At 37.6% G+C, this 24814-nt stretch overlaps 1 protein-coding gene across 6 annotated transcripts in view; it reads left to right on the plus strand.

Annotated features, from left to right (window-relative positions):
- The window catches only part of FAM13B (family with sequence similarity 13 member B), a 59188-nt gene that overhangs the window by 16007 nt on the left and 18367 nt on the right, over window positions 1–24814 (plus strand). For 5 of the 6 annotated variants that reach the window (XM_035338402.1, XM_035338405.1, XM_035338399.1 and 2 more), the window contains 10 exons: window positions 6818–6984; window positions 7875–8065; window positions 8480–8692; window positions 10342–10519; window positions 11123–11267; window positions 13893–14050; window positions 20745–20786; window positions 21723–21878; window positions 23781–23916; window positions 24148–24177. In XM_035338402.1, the coding sequence (XP_035194293.1) occupies window positions 7909–8065; window positions 8480–8692; window positions 10342–10519; window positions 11123–11267; window positions 13893–14050; window positions 20745–20786; window positions 21723–21878; window positions 23781–23916; window positions 24148–24177 (1215 nt within the window). In that variant the 5' untranslated portion in view covers window positions 6818–6984; window positions 7875–7908. Of the gene's footprint in view, window positions 1–1971; window positions 1991–6817; window positions 6985–7874; window positions 8066–8479; window positions 8693–10341; window positions 10520–11122; window positions 11268–13892; window positions 14051–20744; window positions 20787–21722; window positions 21879–23780; window positions 23917–24147; window positions 24178–24814 lie in introns of those variants that run through there. The other variant, XM_035338403.1, reaches the window with a different exon arrangement.

The raw sequence follows: 24814 nt of genomic DNA on the forward strand, positions 1-24814 counted from the left end.
AGTTACATGCTTCTACCTGCAAAATACGTTGAGAATAATGAGTGGCTGTGCCTGTATTGGTAAATTCAGAATTGGGTCTGGAGTTCTGTATTGACTTCATAGCCAACTGTTGGGATTTGGGAAAGTTCGGTCCATTCAGATGAAGTCTGTATATTATTACAGCATGAAAGAGAGTGTTTTATACTGCATCTTCTACCAGGTGTGTTCCTTTCTTTTGTGGAGCTGATTTATTGTGAAGTCTTAAAAAGCCTGGTTTCGAAGGCGGCTGCTTTGCTGAAAACCTGTTAGATTTGCAATATGTGGGTGGGGTCATTCAGTACTAGAAATGTACTAGTTCTGCAGCTGGGTCTAGGACTGTATTGTGATTATAGTGAAATAAACAGCTTATCGTAATAGTGACAAATAATTACATTGCTTCCTGAATGTATGAAATACCTTTTATCCAACATATTTGACCTAAAAGAGGAAAAACATGACAAAATTGAGCTTAAAGTGAAGATACTGCATTATGTTTGTGTTCAAAGCTCGTAACAAAGACTGACTGAATTGATGTGAAAAAGTAAATAGGTTTGCAGAGCTTTTTGATATTGGGAGGTTTAAATGGTTCGTTTTCTTCCCTTGCCTGGGTGTTTGTAAGGCTGCTCGGGTGGGGCAGCTGCTGGCTCAGAGCAGAGATCTGGTGGGAGCCCTGTACGGGTTGACCAGGTTTCAGTCCTGCAAGCTGCTCTCTTCCTGCATCTCTTCTGTTCCGTGTTCCCTGCAGTGTGTTCAGGATTAACAGTTGTGCTCAGCTCTGTAGGATAATGGTTGAATAAAACTGAAAAAATGAGAGCTGGAACCTTATGAATGTGGTTCTTTCTTCCTTTGTACTCTTAAGTGTGTATATTTGAAAGCTTCTTTCCTTTTTCTTTTTTTTTTTTTCCTTGTAGCTGAACTTCACATTTCATTAAATCTTTTGTTGTCTTGTTGGTATTTTAATGTCATCATGTTACTTTTTATTTAATTTTACTCTGTAAAGTGTCTTCTAACCTTGTGATTTGTGGTGGTATCGTCAAATTTGGTCATGGTCAAGTTGTGACAAGAATTGGTTGGGGAGGAGACTTCATTAGCAGTCCTTTTTCTTCTTTTTTGCCTTTTTTTTTTCTTCCCTGCAATTCAAAGAGTCATTGCTACAGAATTGAGCTCTTCATTGAGATGTCTTCCTCCTTTAGTGGAGCTGCTGAGGCTGTCCTTTCTTTTGATGGCACGTGGTCAGCGTTATGACAGAGGCAGCGTTTGTGCAGCAAGTGGGCTCTGCGTTACATTTTGTAAGATGCCGAGTTCCAGCGGGTTTTTCTGCCTACCTGTTTGGGAGGGAGAGCAACAAGCTGGTGATTTTGTATGTAATAGGATAACTTATGTATAATAAATTAGCTGCATTATATATTTATAGTTTTTTTTTTCTTTTTTTTCCCTGTTGCCTGTGAGGTAGTTTGACTTCTGTTCCAAAGTGTCTTAACAGCAGAGATAATTGCTGAGCTCGTTTTGTTTTATAACTTGCACTTCTCAAATTGTGCAGTTTTACTGATAATTTCTTCCTGTTCGTTACCATACTGCGCTTTTATAACGCTGCCACACTCAAGTCCTGTATTATCTGATGTAGTGGCAAGTGTATGCGGGTGGCTGGTGAAGGAAGCTTTACTGGGGGGGCAAGTTGGATGAATATAATTAGCTGTTACACAAGATACAAAAGCCTTTTTATTTATTAACTACTGTTGTTAAGAATGTGATGGGATCTGTGCGAGCAGGAAGTTTCTTTATAATTCTGCACATGTGCATTGACGGCAGCAGCTGAGAGCAAATCTGGCAGCGTTCGGTGGTGGGTGTCAAGCAGCAAGCAAACATCTATTTTTTCAGGCATCTCTGGTGTTATTTAATTCTTGCTAAAATACAGTTACAGAAGGATCATGAGCTGCTGTAATGCAGTTAAAAAGCCTTTGGATCTTATCTAGTAAGTGAATATAAAATGCTATCGTTGCATATCAAAACACTGGCAAAATCAGACATCAGATTTCAGTGATCTTGGCTTTCTCTTTCAAAAAATGCCTACTGTTTTGTATGTTGCTTAAATCAGTCACTGTGTGCAATGCTTTAGTAATGCCACTGCAGTACAGTTGCTGAACTGTTCACTTGCCTGGTTGAAGTCTGAAATTATGTATTTTTTTCTTAAACTCTGTGTTTAGTCTAGCTAATGCCTGTCCCTGTTTCTGGACCTTGGGGAATGCCGTAGGAAGGTCTGTCTTTGTTGACAGTCTGTTTCAGAGAAAGTGTAATTCAGTTCCGTCTGCTGAAATTGCAGATTAAATTTTAATGAGAGGAAAATAATACTAATCAATACATGGTTTCTTAGCTTGTAAATTTTAAAAATAATAAAATGGATGGAATTCTGGATTTAAATATCTTTCCGAAGAGCTTTCATGAGTTGCTGTCTTGCTGTTCTTCCATGGTAAGAATGTAAAGGCTTAATTTGAATAGTTTAATTTGTAAATTAGAAGGCTTGCTTACTTCCAGGAAACAAAAATTGCGTTGTAATTGCATTCTGTTAAATGCAATGTATTTTTTGGCTTTGGTTTTGTCAGTATAACCAGTATTTTCTGAGGTTATCTCAGAAGTGCTAGTGGCAGGCAGACGATGCAGAAATTCAGCTAACTCAGTGGAGGGCTGGGGTATGTTTGAAGGCATAGACAGGCGAGAGGTGAGAGCTTATTAATTGAAGTGCTGGTATGGCATGCTTCTGCTCAGTGCTTCTGTGACTGTGTGCAAGGCTGCAATAAGCTTGTTTCCTCTTGATTCCTACTGAACCAGAAAGTGAACTTGTCAGTGTCACAGTAAGAAATGCAGGGAGCAGGAAGATCACATCTGCTTGAAAAGACGTTTCTTCTAACATGGTTTTCTTCAGCATTGCAAGTGGAATTCTGTACGTACACGTGTTTTTTTTTTTTTTAAATATTGCCCCTGTGTGGGAATGGGAAAGGTCTTAAGAAAAACGTTTTGCTAAACTTAATAAGCTTGAATGTCTGAGTTGCTGATCCAGATTTCTGGCTAACATGCCATTCAATGACTGATTTTGCTGACAGTCATAAAGAGGAAATCTTGCTTGTAAGAATCTATTTTAACCTCATCTTGCTGGTTATAAGACTTTTCTTTAAATAATTTCTGTTTTGACTACTCAAATATATTGGGTACTTCAGCATAGCTTTAAAATCGAGCGTTCTTTTTACATGGAGGAAATACTGTTTCTATTTATATTCAGGCACTTGCACAGCTTAACATGCTTTTAACTGTGCTCTTGAGACAAGTATCATTTGTCCTTTTCTGTGTCCTGAGTGGTGGTGGGGGCCTGTTTGTTTGCTCAAAGCTCCTTCTTTTCCCTTTTTTTTTTCCCTTCCTTTTTCCAAGCTGATCCTCCTGCCTTGACCTGGCCATCTTTTCAGTTGTGACTGAATTAATTAAAATGAGCAAAATATTCTTTTCAGATTTGTTAGCTGAACAAAAGCTGGAAATCAGCGGAGCAAAAGCTCTTCTGCCCCAAAGCATTTCATTAGCTGGGGATGCCATCAGTGCTGTGCAGTTACAAATGGCATAGAAATCAGCAGCGTCCACTGTTATGAGGGTGACACTAAGTTTAAACAAAAAGCTCTCCATTTTCTTTCACCTCGATAAAAGTTAAGAGCAAGGAGAAGAGTGCAGGTTGTCGATGAGCTGGCACAGTGTGCGTGCAGCGTGGGAGGTGCCAGGCAGGGTGTGTGGGGTGCGGACGTTTCCCAGGCAGGCTGGTTAGCCTCTGTGTGTTCTCCTTGGTTATCAAACACAGAGGAGGGAACTAAACACTCATTTTTGAGGCACTTTAAAGTTAAACCATGGATCCTTCTTGTCCTGGAGAGTAGTGAGTGGCAAGTGGCCTGCTCCATCCCTCAGGACAGCAGCGTCTGGGCTGCAGATCCCAAGTCTGAACCCAAGGTGCTTTTCCAGACAGGTAGGGACAGGCGACTTTGTTGCCCTGCAACACTTGTACCATCTAACATCTTCATTGCATTTTTTACTTTTGATATGTTACAAAAAGTCACTGGTGGTGTCTGCTAATTCCACAAAATGCCTAACTATAAGACAGTGTATTAAAAATAGAGCAGAACTGAAGTCACTGTTAGCTTTGGTTTGGGTTTCACAGGCGATGTGAAGTACTTGCTAGATAAAGAAAATAGGCAGATAAAAGAATGGCTTAACTAGTTGAGATTTGTGGCCAAAATCCTAAGTCTAGAATGAATGTGTTCATTCCTGTAGCATGGTTTCAGTTTGTAGCCTTTTTAGTTTGCTTTACTTTTAACTTCTTGTTTTTTCATTCCTTTATTTTAAGAAAAGTTCTTGGACCTCTGAGGACTCGAAGTTAAAATGACACCTGTACATTTGTAGGTCAGCTACTAAAGTAAAAGCTGAACTAAACTTAAGTCTAAACTTCCATAAGTATTCTTCAAATACTGACAGTTAGCCATGTATTCCGCTTTGTGGCATTTCATGTGTGGGTGTGAATACCGCTTTAGTTGCCAAGATAAGTGAGTGCTATTATAATGGCCAAATGAGACTTTTGGGGCTGTTTTCCCAGCAGACTTCATGAAATACTTGCCTTATTAGAAAAAAAAATAAAAATCACACGAGAGCAACGAAGTATGCAATATAGACTGAAACTCTGTCTCACCCTCATTTAAGCCGTTTAAACTCAAGATGTTGCATAGGACATGTGGTTTTCTTTCAGCCTCTTGAAAAAATATGAAATGAAGTGTGGTAACAATAAGGGGTACTTTTAATTTTCTGAAGTTAAGCTTTAGAAAGTATTGTAGTTCAGGGGATCTGTGTAAACACTTGCACTAGCAAGGGGAGGAACCGAGAAAGGTGTAATGAAAATATTTATAATAAAAAAATGACGTAGTTGTTTTTTTTATTTTTTTATTTTAAATTATTATGTTTCTGTAGGACTTGTGAAGCATTTAGGTTGTGAACTGGGTGGCATTGCATGTTCTAGAAGGTCTGGGTAACACAGATAAAAGAATGAATAGTTGAAGGAATGGTTCAGCTTCTGGTTACTGAGATGTTTGATCATGAAAACAACCAGCTCACTATTGCTTAGTAAAAGCAATAAAAGCTCAGTGCAGACTCTAGAAATACTGAAGGCTAGTATCATATCCTAGGTTGCAGACTCGTCTCCATGGAAATGCACATCCTGAGCCAAAGCATGGGAAAGCTGTTAATATAAAGAAGTGGAGACGTAATATGTCATTATTGACAGTTTCTGAGCCTGCTTTTCAGTTGTAGAATGGTAGAAATAACAGGAAATAAAACATGATGGAAATCCGGTAACTGAAAAAAAAATCTAGCTTTTTCCTGAGTTGGTGAATATCAAATATCACAGCCTGTGAAGGTCACACCAAAGCCTGTACTAAAAGGCAGAAGACTTGAATGCACTGAAAATAAATTAATGCCCGTGATATATTCAGTTATGCATATATAAGGATGTCTGCATCTGCGCGGGTGAAAGTCACTAATTCATCTAGGTGATGATGAGCTGTATGAAATTTCGTTTGAAGTATAAACTTGGCTCATAAATCTGGTTTTGCTCTAAAATGTGAGACAACCAGGCTATTTCAACTTCATTGGTACATAGCCAAGCTAGTTAAAATGAAGTCTTTTTCTTTTTTTTGGTGCCTCCTGAATGAAATTAATATTCAGGCAGCGTGTTTATCTTCAGCACCTGGTAAAAATGGCTTATGCTTTCGTGCCAGCTAACTGAGCACAAAGTTATCCTCGGCGAGAGCTGTCACTCCATGTTTTTTGTTTGGTGCTGCGGTACAAAGAAGTAGTTGCTTCTAATTTACTCTTTTTATTAGGTGATGTTGGTTTTGAGGGTTTGTTTGTTTGTTTCTTCTGGCAAGGCAGCCTGAAGCATTGTGGCAGATCCATCAAAGATTTTTCCCAGCTGCAATTAACCCCAGAGTTGGGTAATGTGAGTCTTTCTGGCTCATTGTGGACGGGTTGACTTTGGTAGGACGTGAGAAAATAGGCTGTTTGCAACTCCATATTTAAAAATTGCGTGGTGTATTGGGATTGATTAAAATCTACTTGCACACAAAGATTATGCTGATTATCATTTAGTGCACCAAAAAAAAACAAGGAGAATGGCTGGGCAGTGTCTTCATAAAGCATGGGAGAGTCAAGAAAAGCAACTCGCTATTGAAATCTGGCAGTCTTCTTTAGTAACCACGAATACCCAATGACAGGTTTGAAAATAATTGATAAAAATTGTAAAGCCAGTTGACTAGAATATAACTTATTTTCTGTTGTCAGCACACCTGGAGTCCTGATCTCAGAGCAGGATCACTTGTGCAAGACACATTTACAGTTTGTGCATAACGTGAGACAGTAGGGAGCTAGAGACGGATGACAGAACAGGAAAGGATATTGGGCGGTGTTGCTTGCTTTCATAGGCAAAGATTTCAACACCTGTAAGCCTGAAATATGTATATATTATTTTTCCTCTAGGCTTCACTGCAAAAGAGTTTTGAGGACCAAGATGAAGCAGTATTGCATAGAGCTTATGGCCAACTCCTCCAAAACATGGTTGCTGTCTGGGGAGGACTGGGAGCTGGAAAGCGTTATTTACTCAAAAATAGAGCAGGAAGAACACTGGGTTCCTAGTGTTGTAGCGTAATAGGTGGCAGTTTCATTTGGGACTGAGCTTAAAACTGTTGAAAACCGGACGGTCTAATAATGTTTTCCTTATTTTCAGATTAACTGCTGAAGTACTGATCGAGTTCTGCTATTCTTCAATGAGGAACTACAGGCTGATCTTTTGCCATAATCTTAAACAACCATAAATGACAAAAGAATGCTTGGTCAGTGAGGGCAGCTGGCGCAGAAAACGTTTTTCAAACTCGGCTGTTTAAGTACTCTGAGGTAAGTTTCCTAAACTACTTAACTCATTTTTTTTTAAATAAAAAGATAGCTTTCAGTCTTTCTAATCTATTAGAATTTATCAATCCATTAACAAAGCATTAAGTTGCTTCCTACCAACCTCCTTCTTCTCTTTTGTTTTGAAAGAGCATTTTTCTTCTTTGCTAGAATTTTTCTGGTTTTGACAGGGTAACAATTTAACTGGGTGACTTGTACTGCCTTTGGTAATACCTTTATCTAACTACATCCTGTATCAAGCAAAGACTTGCAAGTGATGTTTGAGCTTCTGCACGATAAGAATTTTATCACTGAGCAGCTAGAAACTTGTTTTGGAGGTTTTTATGTTCAGCAAAGTTTTGAATTTGATGCAGGTGGTGAAAGGTTTATTGTGTAGAACAGAAAATGCCAAATCTATTAGGTACTGATTGCAGTGCAGTTCTGTATCACCAACTATTTACTTCCTTTCATGTAGCTAAACATTGAGGTTTTGTTTTGGTGTGATCCACTAGTTTCATTTCCTCTGGAGTGTCATTTGAGGTAGATTTTTTCAAAGCCTGATTGGTAAATACATTCAGAAAGCATACTGAAGAATCTGTCTCTCCAAAAGTATCCTAAAGGTTACTTGGGTAAACAATATGGTATTTAATTTTTTTCTGAATTTCCTTTGCTGCTGTGTATGTTCTCCTCAGTCCTTCACAGAACACCTGAGCAGTAGTCATTCATCTAGTTAGCTGTATTGGGAGTCATTACGGAACTTGTCACAGAATCAGTGCCCTTACTGAGAGAGAGTGGAGAATGTTTGCATTAGGTAGTTAAAACATGTGCTACGGATTGGTACACTCAACACTGTACGCTGAAGTACGATTTTAATTAAAATTCCTCTTATTTGACAGAAAAGACAGCTTTGATTTTTGGCTGCAAAAAGATATGAGGAAGAGCTCCTCCCCTTCCTTGAGTAACTGCAACTCTGTTCTCGCTAACAAAATATTTGGAATTCCACTTGATGAGCTGCAGCAAGAAGGGCAACCAGACAATGAGGTTCCATTCATAGTCCGCCATGTAGTGGACTATATTGAGGAACATGGTATGTATTATCTTTCTGTTTTTAAAATAATATATTTATCTGTTACTATTACAGAACAGGCTGATATTTGAAAAGTATTTATTTTAAGTTACTTCTATTTAATTGGCTTTGGATTTTTGTATTTTCTTTGGTGATAAAAGTTTTCTTGCTCTATTCCTTCTGTTAAGTTTGATTACTTCTGTTTAGAAGAGATTAATCCAATCACCTTGGTAGAGTACTTTATAGAAAACTGTGTTTTTGGTACTGCTAATATTTATCTTATTGTACTGTTAGCTGGGCACAAGAATGTGTGTGCTAGGAAAAGGGCTTGCAGAACTGTGGTCAAAGTCATTCAGTTTGTGAATTGTGCATATCTGATTATCAGTAGCTTTATCTATACTAGATCCAAAAGTTTTTAACTTCCTTCTAATGCAGGGGGTCTGGAACAAGAAGGACTTTTTCAAGTCAATGGGAATGCTGAGACAGTGGAGTGGCTTCGGCAACGATACGATAATGGAGAAGATGTGGACCTGGTTAAGGAGGCAGATGTACCCTCAGCTATTAGCCTTCTTAGATTTTTTCTTCAAGAACTTCCAGAGCCAGTTATCCCAGGCAGTTTGCACACACATTTGATGCAACTTTCTCAAGGTAAAAAATATTTTTGACGGAACGTTTTCTATTTTTAAGAGTAAAAAACACTATAAAATCCAGATGTGTAGTGGCACTACAGATTTTTTTTGTTGTTCTGTGTAATAGCCTGTGAATTAGGAGGCATTCAAACAATACCATTTCTAAGCACAAAAGCCCAAATAAACAGGCCTTCAAATTCACACTGAGTTTCCTTAGAAGACACAATTTATTCAACAGGTAGGAAGATTGTGAAGGTGCCACATAAGATAAATTTCAAGTATTCCACGTGCTTGTGCATGAATCCTGGGACACTGGTCAAAGCCACTGGATTCAAGTTGGCTTTATATATACACCAGACAAGAAAGCTCAAGCCCTATACTCACGTCATATTTGCTCTCCCACTGTGGATTATTATTAAGTTTAAAATTTATTTGTAGGAGGGAAAAAAAAACACCCTGTTGTTCATTGCACTTTCAAATTCCCACCTGTATTCCTACAGTATTTTCTTTGCCAGTTCCCAGCTTGTTTACGTGTTTCCACTGTCCTGGGTCTTCTGGCCTCTGCTGGGTTTTGCGGTGTTAGAGCTGATTCATAATTTGACTACTAACACAGTGCCGCAAGACAAATGTTTTAACTGCTGCAACCTCAAAAGGTAGGTAGACATCAGAGTTCCACACCCTGTGACATAACGGATGGTTTTACTGGTTGGAACTCTGGGAGTTTTGCTCACCTTCCAGTGTTGACTAGTAGTTTTCAACTGCTGGGCTTGTGCTTAGTAAGAGCCACGTTTCTGTCTATTTGGATTTTATGTTGAATTTGTTCGTGTTTAGGGTAGAATTTATGCTACATCTAGTAAGTGGTGAACTGAAGGGTCATCTCCAACAGTGAATGTGAAGGTGCTTCAGTTTCCTCCCGTGGTAATCCACATGTTCTGAAACTTTGAACACAGAGTCGTTACCTGGCTAACTAGTGAGCAGAGGCTGAATGCTGATGTGTTTCTCCTACAGCGCCAAATAGTCTTCTGCTGGAAACAATTTTTGGAAGCTACTGACTAGAGAAGCATGTTAAAACTTGAAATTCTCTTCATGTATTTGTTGCGTGCAATAATGGGAAACTGACGTGGCTATCAGCAGATGATATTTCATTAGTGATACGTTTCTTTGATTTGAGTTGCTGAAGTCGTGGTTCATGGAGTAGCTAGTAAAACTTCTTTATTTTTTTTTCCATCGGGGAAAGATGATAAATAACAAAAGGATTAAGTTGGTAATGCAGAAAGCAGCTCGCTGCTCATTTGTCAGCTAATAGTGCTATGCACCGTGATTTGTGGTGTTACCTTATCAGGACTGGAAATGGGATTGTGGTATACTCCTTTGGCGTGACAAGGGAACACCACAATGTCTGTGACATGTAAACTACAGTGCGGAACTTGTGTCCCACCCCAGTCTTTCAATAAGGTGAAGGGTTTCTTCCACACACCCCAGACAGGTACAGTGTGAAAGTCTGACTGTGCAAATGGACTTCAATTTCTGACACTGAGACTGTGGGCTGACCAAAGTGCTTGTACTTCAGAAATAAGTAATTGTTGCCCAAATCAAAAGGTTGGTTGATTTAAAATACATGCTTTTTCAAATTTTATTTTGTGATTAAAATATTTTTATTTTTTCTAGATTATAATAATGAAGATGAATTTGGAAGAAAATTGAGGTTCCTCTTGCAGCAGCTTCCACCTGTTAATTACAGTTTGTTAAAGTTTCTGTGTAAATTTTTAGCCAATGTAGCATCGCATCATGAAGAAATTTGGTCAGCAAGTTCTTTGGCTGCAGTCTTTGGCCCAGATGTTTTTCAGTAAGTTGGTTATAAAGGTTTATGTAGCGTTTTTATGTGCATTTGACAGTGTAAATTTGTAGTCTAGAGTCTTTCCTAGTCCCTGAGTAACAGCAGCAAGTATGCAATTTGCTTTGGGCAACATTCTTTCTGTGTCTTTCCCCAGCACCACATTACAATTTTTTTGCTTGGATCTGAACTACAGCTTGTATTGGAAACCACAGATTTGATTGTCGTATTAGTGTAATTACACCGAGGTTCAATTTATTTATTTATTTAAATTTATTATTATTTTTTTTTCATCAAAACATTTCAGGAAGGAAGCCATTAAAGTGCAAGTGTATAGTGGGGTTTCCTTTTTACAGGCAAATAATTAAATTGTAAACATTCCTCATGAACAGTTAACTGACTAAATAGTTGTTACTTCACCACTTTTAAATATAAACTAGTGTAAAGATTTATAATGCACGGTAGTGTGAAGGTGTGCTTAAAATTATGTGTTGAGAATGGAATAGGGGTAATGTGAAGTGTAGCCCTTAGTCATGGAAGCCATTTTCAGGAGTTCTGGGGGGGGGAATTGGCTGGCTTTTGATTTTTAAACTAAAACAGTGTTGAAATCTTTAGCATTTACACAGATGTGGAGGATCTGAAAGAACAAGAAATAGTTAGCAGAATAATGGCGGGACTTCTGGAGAACTACTATGAGTTCTTTGAAAACGAAGAGGAAGATTTTTCATCTACTAATGATTTAAGCTCAATAACTGAGCAGGTAAGAATATTTTAATTGGCAATATTTTATCCCTTAAGTATCTGTCACATGACTTTATGTGTATGAAAGGTGTATAGCAATAGTTTTCTTTAATATGCCTTTTGGCAGTTTAATGCAAACTGAAAAACTAGTGTTTCTTTAAATGCATTTTCATAACATGGATGTGCTTGCAGAATTGTTGCTTTATGGGATGTATATCTATGCCATATAGGAAAACATGTATGATTAAACCAACAATAACATCCTGCCCATTACGGATGTATATGCTATATACAAACAGTCTAGCTTTTTAATAAGCTTTTAGGAGTGGAGAACTGCTTTTTAAGTGAAAGCAGAACCACGCTGTTGTTGGTCTTGCTCAGTAGTATGTATAGAAACATGCAGGGTCTTGCACTTCACTAATTGATGGTATCAGTGGTGGTTTCTTATACTAAAATTTTGGAGTGGTGTTTCTGATTCTAAGGCTTCAAAATATTTTGATATTAGTTGGGAAAAGTTTTGAAATCAGAGAAACAAAGTTGAGTAGAAGAGAGATGTTCTGGCTCTTCGTATTCAGCCATCAGGTTGCCAGATTCGCTTGTTCATGGTACTGATGGTATCCATTCTCACTATTTTGCCGCCTTCACAACAAATTAAACTTTGTAGGGTAAAATACTTTGTCATGCTGAGGAAAATTGAGATAGTCTATTAGGAGGGAAATGAAAATGTGGAGTTGTGATACAGCCTTCTTCAGCACGGCAAATATTTTTGATTGTAACAAGACACATAAATGATAATGCATGGAAGCTCATCTAATCAAAGCCAGGTTCATGGATTGTTAATAAAATCCTGGATTAAACCCTAGTTCAGCAATGTGAAAAACTATAAACTTAATTTTTTCTTGTTCAGTTATCTTAAAATGGTGTATTTTCTTTAAAGAGAAAAAAGGAAAAAGAGTGAGTAACTTTCAGTTGCTAAGTAAGGCAATAGGAAATGCTGAATTTTTAAACCCTAACTAATCCCACAAAGCCTTCTAGCAAGACGGGTAAGGCAAGTACTAGTACAGCTGGTTGCTTCCTCTTTGCTGCAGCAGATATCTCACCCGTTGGTCTGGACTGCCAAGCGTGGGCAGCAAGTTCTGGATCGAGCAGCTTCTGCTCTGCTAGCTCTTCAAGTGGATTGCTGCAACTTTGCAATGTTTGATGTCTCTTCAGCTCTTAGCTAGAGTGTGTCTTGCACTGAGAGCTGCATTGTCCTGCTGCATACAGGAAGCTGTTAAATACAGCTGAGCTGGATTTAACTTCTGCAACCCAAGACTGAGAACCATTGCCTTAGGTTACGATGACTGTTCTTTATAGTTAGCTGGTCTATGCTGTCATGCTTTAAAATTACTGACTTATCTCTGATTCATTATGTACTTTGGCAAAACTGCTTCCCAAACAGTGTGTGTGGCGTGGTTGTGTGGTTTTTGTTGTGTTTTGTGCTGTTTTTTTCTTTAAGTTTTGAGGTCTGGCAGGGTGTCCCTATAATTTCATGATGTCTCCACCAGATGTCAACAGTGCACTTCTGTTGGGTTCTGCTCCCTGTGGGACTGGTGCGAGGGGTTGTGGGGTTGTGTTGCAGCGCAGAAGAGTTCCTGTCCATACAGGACACAGCCTTGCTTGAAGCTAACTGTGTGGGTGGGCTTCCACATGGTTCACTGCTACATCCTCTTGCAATTGCAGAAGAAAATCAGGGATAAATAAATTACTTTTCCTGAATGTAGTGCAATATAACATACCACACCCCTACAAAAAAAACACCCTCCTCTGTTGTCTTTATAATCTTAAACTTTTCTTAAGTTTCAGTTTTCTTAGTTCAGTGTTATTTGTTTTATACTCACATGGCAGATTTTATAAAGCGTGCTTTCTTTAGACTGTTGCTGACACTTTGATTTTTTGGATTTGTGGGGTTGGGAGGTCAATAATCAAAGAGGGGTTCTCATGAAACAAATAGAATCATTTTGTGTTTACCTGTTTGCTTTAGACATAGTTGCTTCTTTTTTTTTTTTTTTTTTTAAAAAAAAGCATCTGAATTAATATATCATTTGGCCATATTTTAGTTTTTCAAGTGACTGTTTGCTGCTTCAGTAAAAACATCCTCTGCATTTGGAAACTGTGAAACAAAAATAGACAATGGCTTCACAGAGGGAATTCTCAATACTCTTGCTCTTACATTTGCCATCATAAATATTAATTTACTACTTCAAAGTTTGGGTTTTTGGACTTCTGTACTGGCTTCCATAAAAGGGCTTGAAAATGCTTCTTACATACAAATAAGAGGAGAATTATCAGTCCCTGTTTTTCGGTAGCAGAAGAAAGGTTCTGTGCCACGTGACTTATGTGTGGCCAGGGTTTTGTTGTTTCTTGGTTCTGCTTGTGTTCATTTACTGCATTAAAGGCACTTCTCTCTTTAGTTTTTGTCTAACATTTTTTTTTTGATGTAGAACGTATGTTTTGCATAAAAGAGGCATAGTGTTCCTGATTTTTCTGAAATTGAAGAATTTTCTCCTTTTATAAATAAGATTTTTTTTTTGTATCTCACATGTTCTTATAATTCTTTGGACCTCTTAAAAGAGCCATTAACTGTGAATAAATCTTTGTACAGATAAATGATCTCTTAGAAGAGGAGGAAGATGTAAAGCTTGAGCAGTCAGAAGAACTTCCCGAAGATGGCACAGAGAAACCTGTTGAAAGGCCAGCTGTGGTGCATCTAGATATGACAGGGAGTATCTCGGATTCCAGGAGCGTTACACCATCAACAAGGTAACTTGTTTCTGCCTTGGAGTTTGGGTTTAAAATACAGAATATAGTCTGTGTGTGAGAGTGAAGCTGTCAGACTTACGTTTGTAGACACTGAAATATACCTCAAAAGCTTAAAAAGTAGGTGCAGTTCTCGTGGTAGTAAAGTGTGGAATAAAATAACTCCTCCCGAATTCAGTAGAAGGCCTGTAAAAGTCAGTTTGAATTAAGTGTGATGATTTATGCAGAGAAAGGGGGGGAAGACCATATTTTAGTGAAATTGTGTTTCTGCTACAGAATTTGTTTTTTAAATACCACTTAACAAAGAATCTGTATATTAGTAGATACAAACCGTTCTATGCCATCTTTCCACCGCTCCCTTTCTTCCTACTCCCTTCCAATAAGAAACATGAGGGTTATTTCTTGTCGCAAGCTAATGGGCGTAAGTGTCCTTACACGACCCTAATTCATTTCTGAACCCATGAACAGTTGTTTATCCATGTCAGTTTTTTTCTTTCTGATGCTAGGTTTTGTCAAGTGTTAAATGGAAGTGCTTTCGTATTTTACTGTAGTATGTAGAATATATTTCATAAACAATTATAATGAAGTCTCTGTAGGTGTGATTACATCCTGAAAATATTCTAGAAAGAAGAATCATGAGGGCCGAAGGGGATCAAGATAGGACAAATAGAACTATGTTTGTGGAGAGCTAATAGTGACTGTTAAGAATTTTACCATGGAATTTAGGGGAATAAGGTTCTGGAATGGCCCTATTGGTAGGCGTAATGCAGAGGAAATTTTGAGCAGTTTAAAGGTGGCCTTTGTAGAGGTTAAATGTGATTTCATAGAAGGGGTTACTTGCAACTGCAGAAAACTTCATTTGAGGATCCAGAAAATCTTAATCTGAATTGAGAAGACGACTTTGGATGCCCCATTCAAGTACAGTGTTATAAAAGTTGACTTTTCATACATTTGTAAAACACCTGAGCATTTTTTCAGTTAATTTAAACTCTGCTAGCTAAATTTAACTCAGGGATGCTGTTCCTTTGTCATATCAGTATCAGTGACACGACTAACACTTATGCACAAGCTGAGGTTTAATTTGTTAACTGATTTTTAGAAAAAGGTTTTTAGAAAAAAGCATAGAAAGGCAAGGTCCCATGTTATCTAAAAGGGTGTAACTGCTGCTGAAGCTGGGAGACCTGTATTACCTGCTGAAGAGCCTGACCCTGGAAAGGGCTGTGTTTGGATAGGCTATGCTGGTAAAGAGCTGTGAGCAAGCTTGGAAGCTGCAAAGTCTAATACAGGCAGGAGTATTAGAGTGGGAGTCAGCTTTTAATTAAGGTGTCCTCATTAAAGGTGATGCATAAACTTAAAATCGTACTTGTCTGAGAGCTTATTTGTGCTTGCTTGTAATACATAGGCTCATATTTTATTTGCTTGTAGTACACAGGTTTTTTTGGTCTGCTTTACTTAGAGTTGACATTTGATGAATGGAATTTTACTTTTTCCCTTCTACAGCACGTATTTCAGTATGGATGTGTAGCAACTTGTAGGGAAGGGTGAGGAGGAATCTAAGAGAAGGGCAACTAAAAGCAGCCAAATGCAGGGAGTAGAGATTCAGGAGTAGGTATAGTGCCTAAGACTGACAGGTCTTAAGATGGCATGGATTTCAGGTTGAAATCTGTTTAGTTGCTTTGCTTCACACTTCCTTCTACCTCGTTGCAGGAATTAGTACAATGTAAAATAATGAAAAAAACATTCTTCTGTTGTTTTGCAAGTGAAATAGTATTTTAATTATATCCTTGGCAGTATGGCAGCTGCTTAATTTTAGCTTGACTTGAATTCAAACAAACAAAAAAACCTTCATTAAACTGGAATTCAGCAGAAGTTCCTTGTTCCAGTTGAAGTTTTTAAGCAATTCTACTGTTTATAGTTCCTTTGGTGCTTGCGGAATGTGCAAATGCAGCAGTAGTGACAAACTCAACATGTGTAAAAGTTTAAATTTAATAGCCTGAAGAGAAAATCATTTTACATGATGTTTAGGGTTAATTAAAAATTAATAGGCATTAATTATGGTTGGCATTTTGCATATTTTGTGGGGAAGGATAAGGAAGAATACTATAGAAGAATAAAGACAATTTTGACTGTAAAACTAGAATAATTGCACTAAACATTACAAATAATAATTACAGGCTGAACGAAGTATCCTTTTTTAAACTTCTAACTACTGTAAATATTGCAAATATTTTTGGAAACATAAAACTTTTCATTGTTCCTTTAATGGCTTTTTTTGCACTTTATTTCCTTGATTTTTAAAAATAAACTAATGTTAATGTGGATTTATTGGGATGCTTGTCTTCGCCTAGGGCCTGCAGCAGTTTGTAAAGAAAAGAGAAGTCTTAAGGAATTCTAAGAGTCATGTTGAACCAGTTCTCTTGCTGTTACTGGGCTTTGAGAACCAAGTTTCTGTATATCTTTGCTCTCTTTATGGAGAGAAAGAAAAGAAGACTGAGGTTGTGTGTCATGTTAATGGTGGATGACTTTGGTTCATCTGATAGGGCATATGACCTTCCATTTAGTTACCTGAACTATCACTTAAAGTTTTGCTCAATACCTTTTTTTCTCTCCTCGTTCTGCTTGTTCTTTCTAAACCATATGACCTTCCTGCACTGCATGGGGCTATTTTGACTTGGAGTGTGAGAGGTGAGGTGAGAATACGGCTAATCATTAATGCAGTTTGATTTAGTGACTGTTTGAGAAGGGTATTTAAACCTGTTGAGTGATCTTTCAGTCTGTGAGTGATCAGTCTGTTCTGCAGTCAGGGAGCGTTTCTTGCACGAGCTGACATTGTGTACGTGAAGGAAACGTGTTCTCTGTTATCAGGAGCCTTTTCAGCATGGCTCTGTCAGTTCTGCCCTCCTGACTTCCATAGAAAAGAATTACTAAGCATTGCAGCTGACTTTAAGGTGTGCTGTTGTAGTAATTGCTTCAGAGTCCTTATCTGTCAGTATTCTGATTTTTTTTCCCTTCACAGCTCTTTGTCAAATAGCATTTGCTTTACTTTTCACATTTATCTCAAATATTGTCAGTCACAAGCCTAAAGTAAAACTCCCTTTAAATGTTCTTTGGGCATTTCAGAATCCTATGTATACGAGGTGAGATATGGAAGTGGTAAGCTCAGTGAGCAGTTTGCTTTTATCCCCCCATAATAACTCAATGACAAGGGTGAGGTCCTTGCTCCTTGTGGGGTTTTATCCTTTTTTTGTCTTAATTAGCTTGGGCAGTGAGAGAGAAGAGATAACAGTTTCAAAGTAACACGAATTCCGGATAGTAATGCTAACCAACTATAACAAGTGCCTGAATTACTAGAAAATAAATTACTGCTTTTGTTTAGCTCTCTCTTTAACATCCAAATACTTGTCCCTGTTTCCATCCTGGAAAATCTGTGAACAACATGTTCGAAAAGCTTTCAAGTGTTGATTGGGCAGCTTATTGTCAGGAGTGACCTCATGTTGCAGTCTATTTCTATTTAGACTGCAGGGTTTAGTGCAGCACTCCAGAAGTGCTGTCTGACACGCAGCCATCGGAGCCGAGCAAGCAGCATGCATAACCAGCAGCCACCAGCCCGCTTTGCTGTTTCTCAGATGAAACATTTTTACATGAAGTGCTCATTTGGGATAGCAAAAATAATCAGAATGGCCTGTAAAGTTCTGCTGCACAGGTAAATATACAAAAGAAAAACGTTGCCTTGATAGGAAATAAGACTTTTTAACTTAAAAGTGACATGAGATTAATGTATTTTGGGGATTTCATGAAATGAAATACTGTCACGATTGCTTTTGTTTTCAATGAGAAATAAGGATAAGTGTACAGCCAGTAAATTAGCAAGAAAAACTTTGAAATGTTTTATCTAGTTAATGTGTTTTTCTATCTCAGGATATTTACCGGGACTTTTTATGGGTAGGGAGAAGGAGCAAAAGGGATTCTCAGGAGTGGGTTAGCATTATGAAACAAAGATGTTTACCTTTGTGTGTCTTGCTGTGTCATGCTGCGTTACGACTGTAGCAGTATAAATTACGGCTTTTAAATAAGCATTCTGGAACTGTGGTGTGTTGGTTTGGAAGTTGAAATGTTTTCACCTAAGAGCGATAGACACGTTTCTTTCAAAAAGTGCTTAATTGCTAAAGTGATTAGTGGAAGACGTAAGATATTCTTTGCGTAGTAAGAGGATTGTTCGGGCTTTGGAATACTGCTGACTTGTGCACATCTTTTGCTGAGTACTTCTAATGCATCTGAAGGTGTTTACTAAAAGCATTGATGAACAGTCCTCCGCTGGGGGGCTGAAGGTTATGCAGTAAGATGGAAAATTTTTGTTGTGAGTCCTATCTGGAATCTTTTGGATTCTTTGGAGATGAGCTTGATTCTCCCCACTCTTGACACAGTTCCTCATTGTCTCAAGTGATAGAATAAAAGGATTCCAGGCCATCAGTTTCCTATAAATAGTGTTTGTACTTGTGCCCTTGACTGATTTTTTTTTTTTTTTTCTTTTTGCTCTTTTACATCTAGTGTTGCAGTGCTTTGTGCTCTGATTGCCTCTCTTTTTCCTCCTATTTGCCCTAGGAATTCCTGTTTGAATAGTAAACTGATTTTAATGTATACAATTACATATTCGAACTTTCTGAAAGTAACCATACATTTTACAATGCAGCTCTTGTAGAACTCATTAAAAACATCAAGACCAGATACTTAAAAGTACATTTTTCTTGTTTTGAAATCTCATTATTTTTTTCTGAGATTTTGCTCGTGCTTCTTTCTTATCTTGTTCATGGGGCTGATCTTATTGACAGCTTTGTATGTTTTTTTATTTCAAGTAGTGTCAAAGCAAAAGTTGTTTATCAGAAGACTTGAACACTTTGCACAAGCAGTAGGGCTATGCAGAACTTCTGATCACAGATATATCAGTGAAAAAGGGTGAGGTACACAACTCAGGATATTTACTTCTGTTACTGTTTGAAAGAAGGCAGAAATGCTGGTGTATTCAGACCTGCTCAGGTGATCCAGCAGCTTTGAAATTAGTGGTTACAAGATCTAGCTTCTACAACAGGTATTCCATTTTTCCAAAGCTATGTGGCAATGTCTGTTGTGGAACAGGACTTCAGAGGTGACTTTATTGTCACAGTGTTTGGAATAGACATGTGTTGTCTCCCCCTCAGCCTGAAAAACAAACACCAGAATCTTAAAATGAGCTGGATTCAGAAATGTGTCCCTTAAAAATTCTGTGAGCACCGGCTTGGTTGTGATGGTGTTTAAATACAGTGCACATCACTGTTAGCTACAAGATGCCTAAGAAAAAAAATGCCTTATTGTGTTCAAATATTTTAACTACTTTCAATTAAACACTACCTGATAAGGAAAGTCCATTGTGGCTTGTTGCATCTATTTAAAGGAAGAAGAAACAGCAAGTCTGCTTCAGGTGATCTCATTATTTTACTTCTTTAGTGGTGGATATAAAACTACTAATACACTTGATAAGATCTAAACAAGATGCTCCTCGCTGTATTAAAATTATTCTTAGGTAAGCAGAGAGACTGTTAAATAATTTTTTGAGCACAAGCAGGGCTGTTACCAGCCAGAACCATCTTGCAGAAGTACCTGTTGACTTCTCTAGTGAGGCTGCGATATCCCTCTACTCCTTTATATTTCTCGGTTTACTTAATGTATTCATGAAAAGCATTTTTAAAAACTACTTTGGCTGCCAGCAGTATTGCTGCATGGTAAAGAGTAGATTAAAATAATCCTTTTTCAGCTTTTTGAGCTTAGGTGTAGATATAGGAAGGAAAAGCATTAGTTTACATCCCACGTTGAAATGAGGTTTCTATGTGTTTTCCTGAATGAGACATGTAAGGTGCAACTCACTGTCAGTTACTGTGCATTTGTCATGTTATTTTGACATTAGCATATTTATCATCACTTTGACTAAAACTTAAGTGTTACGTTTACAATAAGAGAATTTTGATCATATTAAGGGAAAATTGGAGAGGGAGAACATGTGCTTGAGTTAACTTACTAGTTACTTTTTTTATTTCCTTCCTCAATAGTTTAATATTCTAGACTGAAGTGTCTTGTGCTGGGAGATTCCTAAGTGCTTTACAAGTGGCTATACCATGTCTCAAAACCTCTGGAGAATACCTGCCTTGGACTTGAAATGTAATTGTCCTTGGAGAATGCTGCCGACCTTTTAAACACTGCAGAATAAAATTACGCAGCAATCTGACAGGCAGGGGAAGATCTCTGTGAACTTCCAACAGTGGAGGAAAGCAAAGTAATTTGGAACTTGCTTTAGGCAGCAAGGTTAAAATCTGCATTCTTAAGCAAGGTGTCAGGAAGTCTTTTGAGACTAAGTGATTAGTATTTCCCATGGGAAAGACCATACCTCTGAGAGCTTACAGCTTCATAATATACCGAGTATTGGCTCTTGAGGGACAGAAACCTGCGATGCTACTTATACAACTTTGTCTTATGATGGAATTATTTTTTATTTTGTTGGAGAAATTTTAAGGGGGCTGCAAATTATTGTTTGTTTTCTTCCATATTTATTTTTATTAGCTTCACTAGATGTTTTAGTATTTTCTAAGGTGCATTCTGCTGTCTTCAAGAATTTTATTTAGTGTGGTGATTTTTTGCATTACACTAACTTATTTATTCTTTATTGCAGTGCTCATATCTCTCCCATAAGTATCTTGCCAGCCTCTGCAGAGTAAGTACAATGACATTGTAAAATTTGTGAACTGTTATTAGACAAAAAGAAATGCACTACATTTGATAAATGAGACATATTCCAGTGTGAAATATTTCACTTATGGAACTTAATGCAGAAAAAAACCTAACGTGTGTCAGTGTTGTTGACTGCAGAAGTGTGAGAGCCCAGTATGGTAGAAGTGAGATTTGAAAACGTGTCTGGTTTTGTGCTTAGATACTTCACAGGTGTTTGACTCAAAAAAAAATATTAAAACAGATTTTAACAGGTTAAAATTATAACCAGTGTATTTTTAGTACCACTTCTAGTTGTTAATAGTGCAGTTCAGAGGAATTGCATATACAAATGTGGAGAAAAATTAAAACAGTTTTACAGGCCTAACTTTTTTTTTTTTTTTTTTTTGAATGAGATGCTTAAGAAGCACTCAACAGCCTACTCATTTATTTTGTAAAGACTGATGTTCATTTGACACACCTTTGGGTGTGCTCTGTGTCCATCATCAGTTACTTGTTCATTGTCTCCACTGTTTCTTGGATTTTGCCTTTCACAATTACAGCCCTGTTCAGGCGGCACTGCAGCCAGCTCTGCTGAAATGGTACCTGCTCCGGGGTTGACTCCAACCTGCCATAGACACAGGATTTTACTGTCACATACTTACAATATTAGGCTTTAGAAGGTTTTGGATCTCCTGGTGTGTAGGTTTTAGCTTGCTTACCATAGTCATTGTAATGTGTTGGTTACTCTTAAAATACTCTTAACAGACTTCATAATACTTTCTGTGCAAGTCTTATTTCATGCTATAGGGGTTGGATCTAGATGATCTTTAAGGTCTCTTCCTGTTATGTGTATGACTTGGTATTTTTACCTTTCTGCATAGCTGATCAATGCAACAGAGGATTCTTAATATGAATTTTTTGGCTTCTTTTTTCCTTTTAGCATTTTAGAGCGAACAATTAGAGCAGCTGTGGAACAGCACCTTTTCGACCTGCAGAGCAGCTTAGATAACGATCTTAAACATATACAGCAACACAGACTGGGCTGTAACAGTGAAGCAAAAAATCCCAGCGGGGACGAGGAAGGATCTAACAACCAGTAAGAGTTTTTGAATCTGTCCTGAATTGTATGGGGTTATACTTCTTAGCTTTTCCAAACCAAGCTACCCCAGTCTACCTCAACCCAAAGCAAAAGTTACGACTTTTGCTATTAACTTAAAAATTTCTTGCATTTTATGTCAAATTAGCTTATATCAATTGTAAGTAATGAACAGCTCTTGAAGCAAATATTTTGTTGATCTTATAATATAGCTATGAATGTTGGAAATGAACCATATCTGCTTCACTGCTGATTTCTGTGTGAGTAGCACAAGAGCTTAAATTTACCCCATTATCTCACTTTTATGTATCACTTTATCTCACCTATATTACTTGTGACTCAGTTTTACCATGTAAAAAAGCTATGGTAGGTTCTATTTCACTTTCTTTACTATATCATTCCACATCAACATAGCTATTGTACTACTTGGGCTGGCAGTGTCAACAAAACAGTTAACAACAGGTAGAACAAACACTGTAGGTCTATTTGTGTAGGACTTCAGTCTTGTTTGATTAGCTTTTATTATAAATTGTACTAGGTTATGGGTATAGCAATTGCCCTGGCAGCACTGAGAAGCTGGTGCCTTCTGTGTTTATTAAGTATAAATAAATAATCATGAATAATTCCCAAACTCCAAAGGATTTTGGTATGCAAGATCCTTTGTGGCTCAGAGCCTGAAACATTGTGAAGTATTGAGAGACTGAAATATTTTCTAAATGTTCTGTCTCAACTGTTGATTAGGAGTCTTATCTGTGACAATAGTTCGGGCTAAAGTTAGCAAGTGATTGTAAAAAAATAATCAGTGCAGATAAATGTCCAATTATAACTTGAGTTCCAGTGTTAATTTATTTGAAGAGAATTAAAAGTAAGTGGATAAACACTGATAGATCTCTTGTAGCTGAATTTCTTCAGTTGCAGCATAAGCGCTTTTAAGTCTGGCTGGCTTCACAGAAGCAGAAGCTAAAAGTGCATCGCTGCAGGTTTGAAACTAATATACTCTTCTGGCATGGTGACTAGTTCAAATGCTTCTGATCATCGTTCCATTGCGGATTAACCGTAATAGATGATACATGATAGTGTTCTTGAAAGAGGTTATCTGGGTTCTTTAAAGCAGTGCAGTCAACAGCCTATGCACAAGGCAGATATACAGCTAAACAGAAAAACTAAACTAAAATCCACAGTGATCACATGTAAATTTTCTAGGAATAACACAATAACTGCAGAAATTAGGAAAAATAAAATAAAATTAAAGTTACAAAGTATCCTGTTTAGTATCTAGACACCCGATAGAAGAGATGCTTTTTTAAAAGTAGTTTGGAGTTCTTTGTGAGAGGAGGAGAAAGGCAAAGAAGTCAAAGGCTTGTGATGAATTACAATATCATGTGGTAACTGTTATGCTGGCTTATAAAGGATATGTGGACAGACATACTCATGGTATAAGTAGTTTTAATTTGCGAATACTGTTACAGGCCTTAATTACTAGGAAGATAAAATGTTAGAAATAACAGGGTTTCTCAGTGAGGGGAACATCCTGATACTAGCTTTAAATTAGTTTGAGAGGAGTGTAGTCACAGCAAAGCAACTTCATTTAGTTGTGGTAGTTTCAATATGTCATTGCATTCATTAGGTCAGCATAGCGAGGGATCTATGCATGACCCTTAATAGGAGAATCAGAGAATTTAGTATATATCTATCATACTGTTACAGAAAACCTCAGAAGTGTGTATAAACTACATAAATAATTTTGTTTACAACAGGTGATTGAAATTGTATGTATTGCCAGTGTCTTTAGTCAGAATAATTTTATCAAGAGGAAAAAACAACATTTGATACTCTTAAAGGATTTTTTTTCTCTTAAAGGTTGAAGAGCAGGCTGCTAATTCTTTCTGTTTCTCTTTTTAGGAATGATGTTATTGAAGATAATGACAGTGGTAGCAGTGAGAACGCAGGAGGCTGCTCTGAAGTATTGGTTAGCAGGGATTTAGACAGTGAAGCTATGAAACACGATACTGTAACCAAGGAAGAAGAAAGTGTTCAGGTGAGAGGAGGAGCTTCCTGTATATGAAAATTGTAAATTGCAGCAACTTAAGCAAAGCACTTTAGCGATCTGACTCTTCCTAATAGCTCTAATGCAGCTTTACGTGGTTCTGTTGCTTTGTGCAGTTAATTGCCTTTTCTGCTGTACACACTTTGTAGACATGCAGAGAAATTTTTATGTTTTTTTGTGCAGCTTGCTTGGACCCTGACTAAGGGTTTTTCTCTTTCACAGGTGCTGGCCCTTCCTTCTGCTCAGGTAAAGGTAAGTCAGTGCTATGTTGCTGATACACTAGTTAGAATAGCATCGGTGTTAATAAAGGCTTTGTGAGGAGAAAAGGATCTAGAGCTATGACTGTAGTGTAGCCCACAGTTGTGCCTTTTGCTGTGATAAACAGTGGGAAAATGTTAGTATGAGAATTTTATAGGGAGAGTATGGTTTTATAACTGGCCTACTGAAAAGAAAAAATGCTTCCATAAGAAGCTTGTTTCTCAGCCTTTTCTCACTGTTTCCACAGTTGTTGTTTTCTGCAATAGGGATAGTTGTCCTGTTCTTCTCAACACATCTTCATCTCCTGTCTACTTGAAAGAGATTCTGGTACTTAAACCTATCTGCTGGTGTACCTGACTCGTGCTGTGCTGATAGCTTGTGTCCCTCCATCCTGGTACGCATGCTAGGAGTTTTTAAACATGTAGTGTTAAGCAAAAGAAAATGAAAGAAATTACAGTCAGACATCAGTCTCTCATTCAGGGTGCTTTTATGTGGGCAGGCAATGCTGTAATATACATCACTGAAAAAGAAACAAGAAAGCCTTGAGAGAATACAGTTACTACCACTTGTATGAAATGGTACATATGCAGCTGTTAAATAAGCAATTCTAATGAAAAAAACAATTCTATTC

This window comes from Oxyura jamaicensis, chromosome 13 (assembly GCF_011077185.1).
Source record: "Oxyura jamaicensis isolate SHBP4307 breed ruddy duck chromosome 13, BPBGC_Ojam_1.0, whole genome shotgun sequence".
NCBI lineage: Eukaryota > Metazoa > Chordata > Aves > Anseriformes > Anatidae > Oxyura > Oxyura jamaicensis.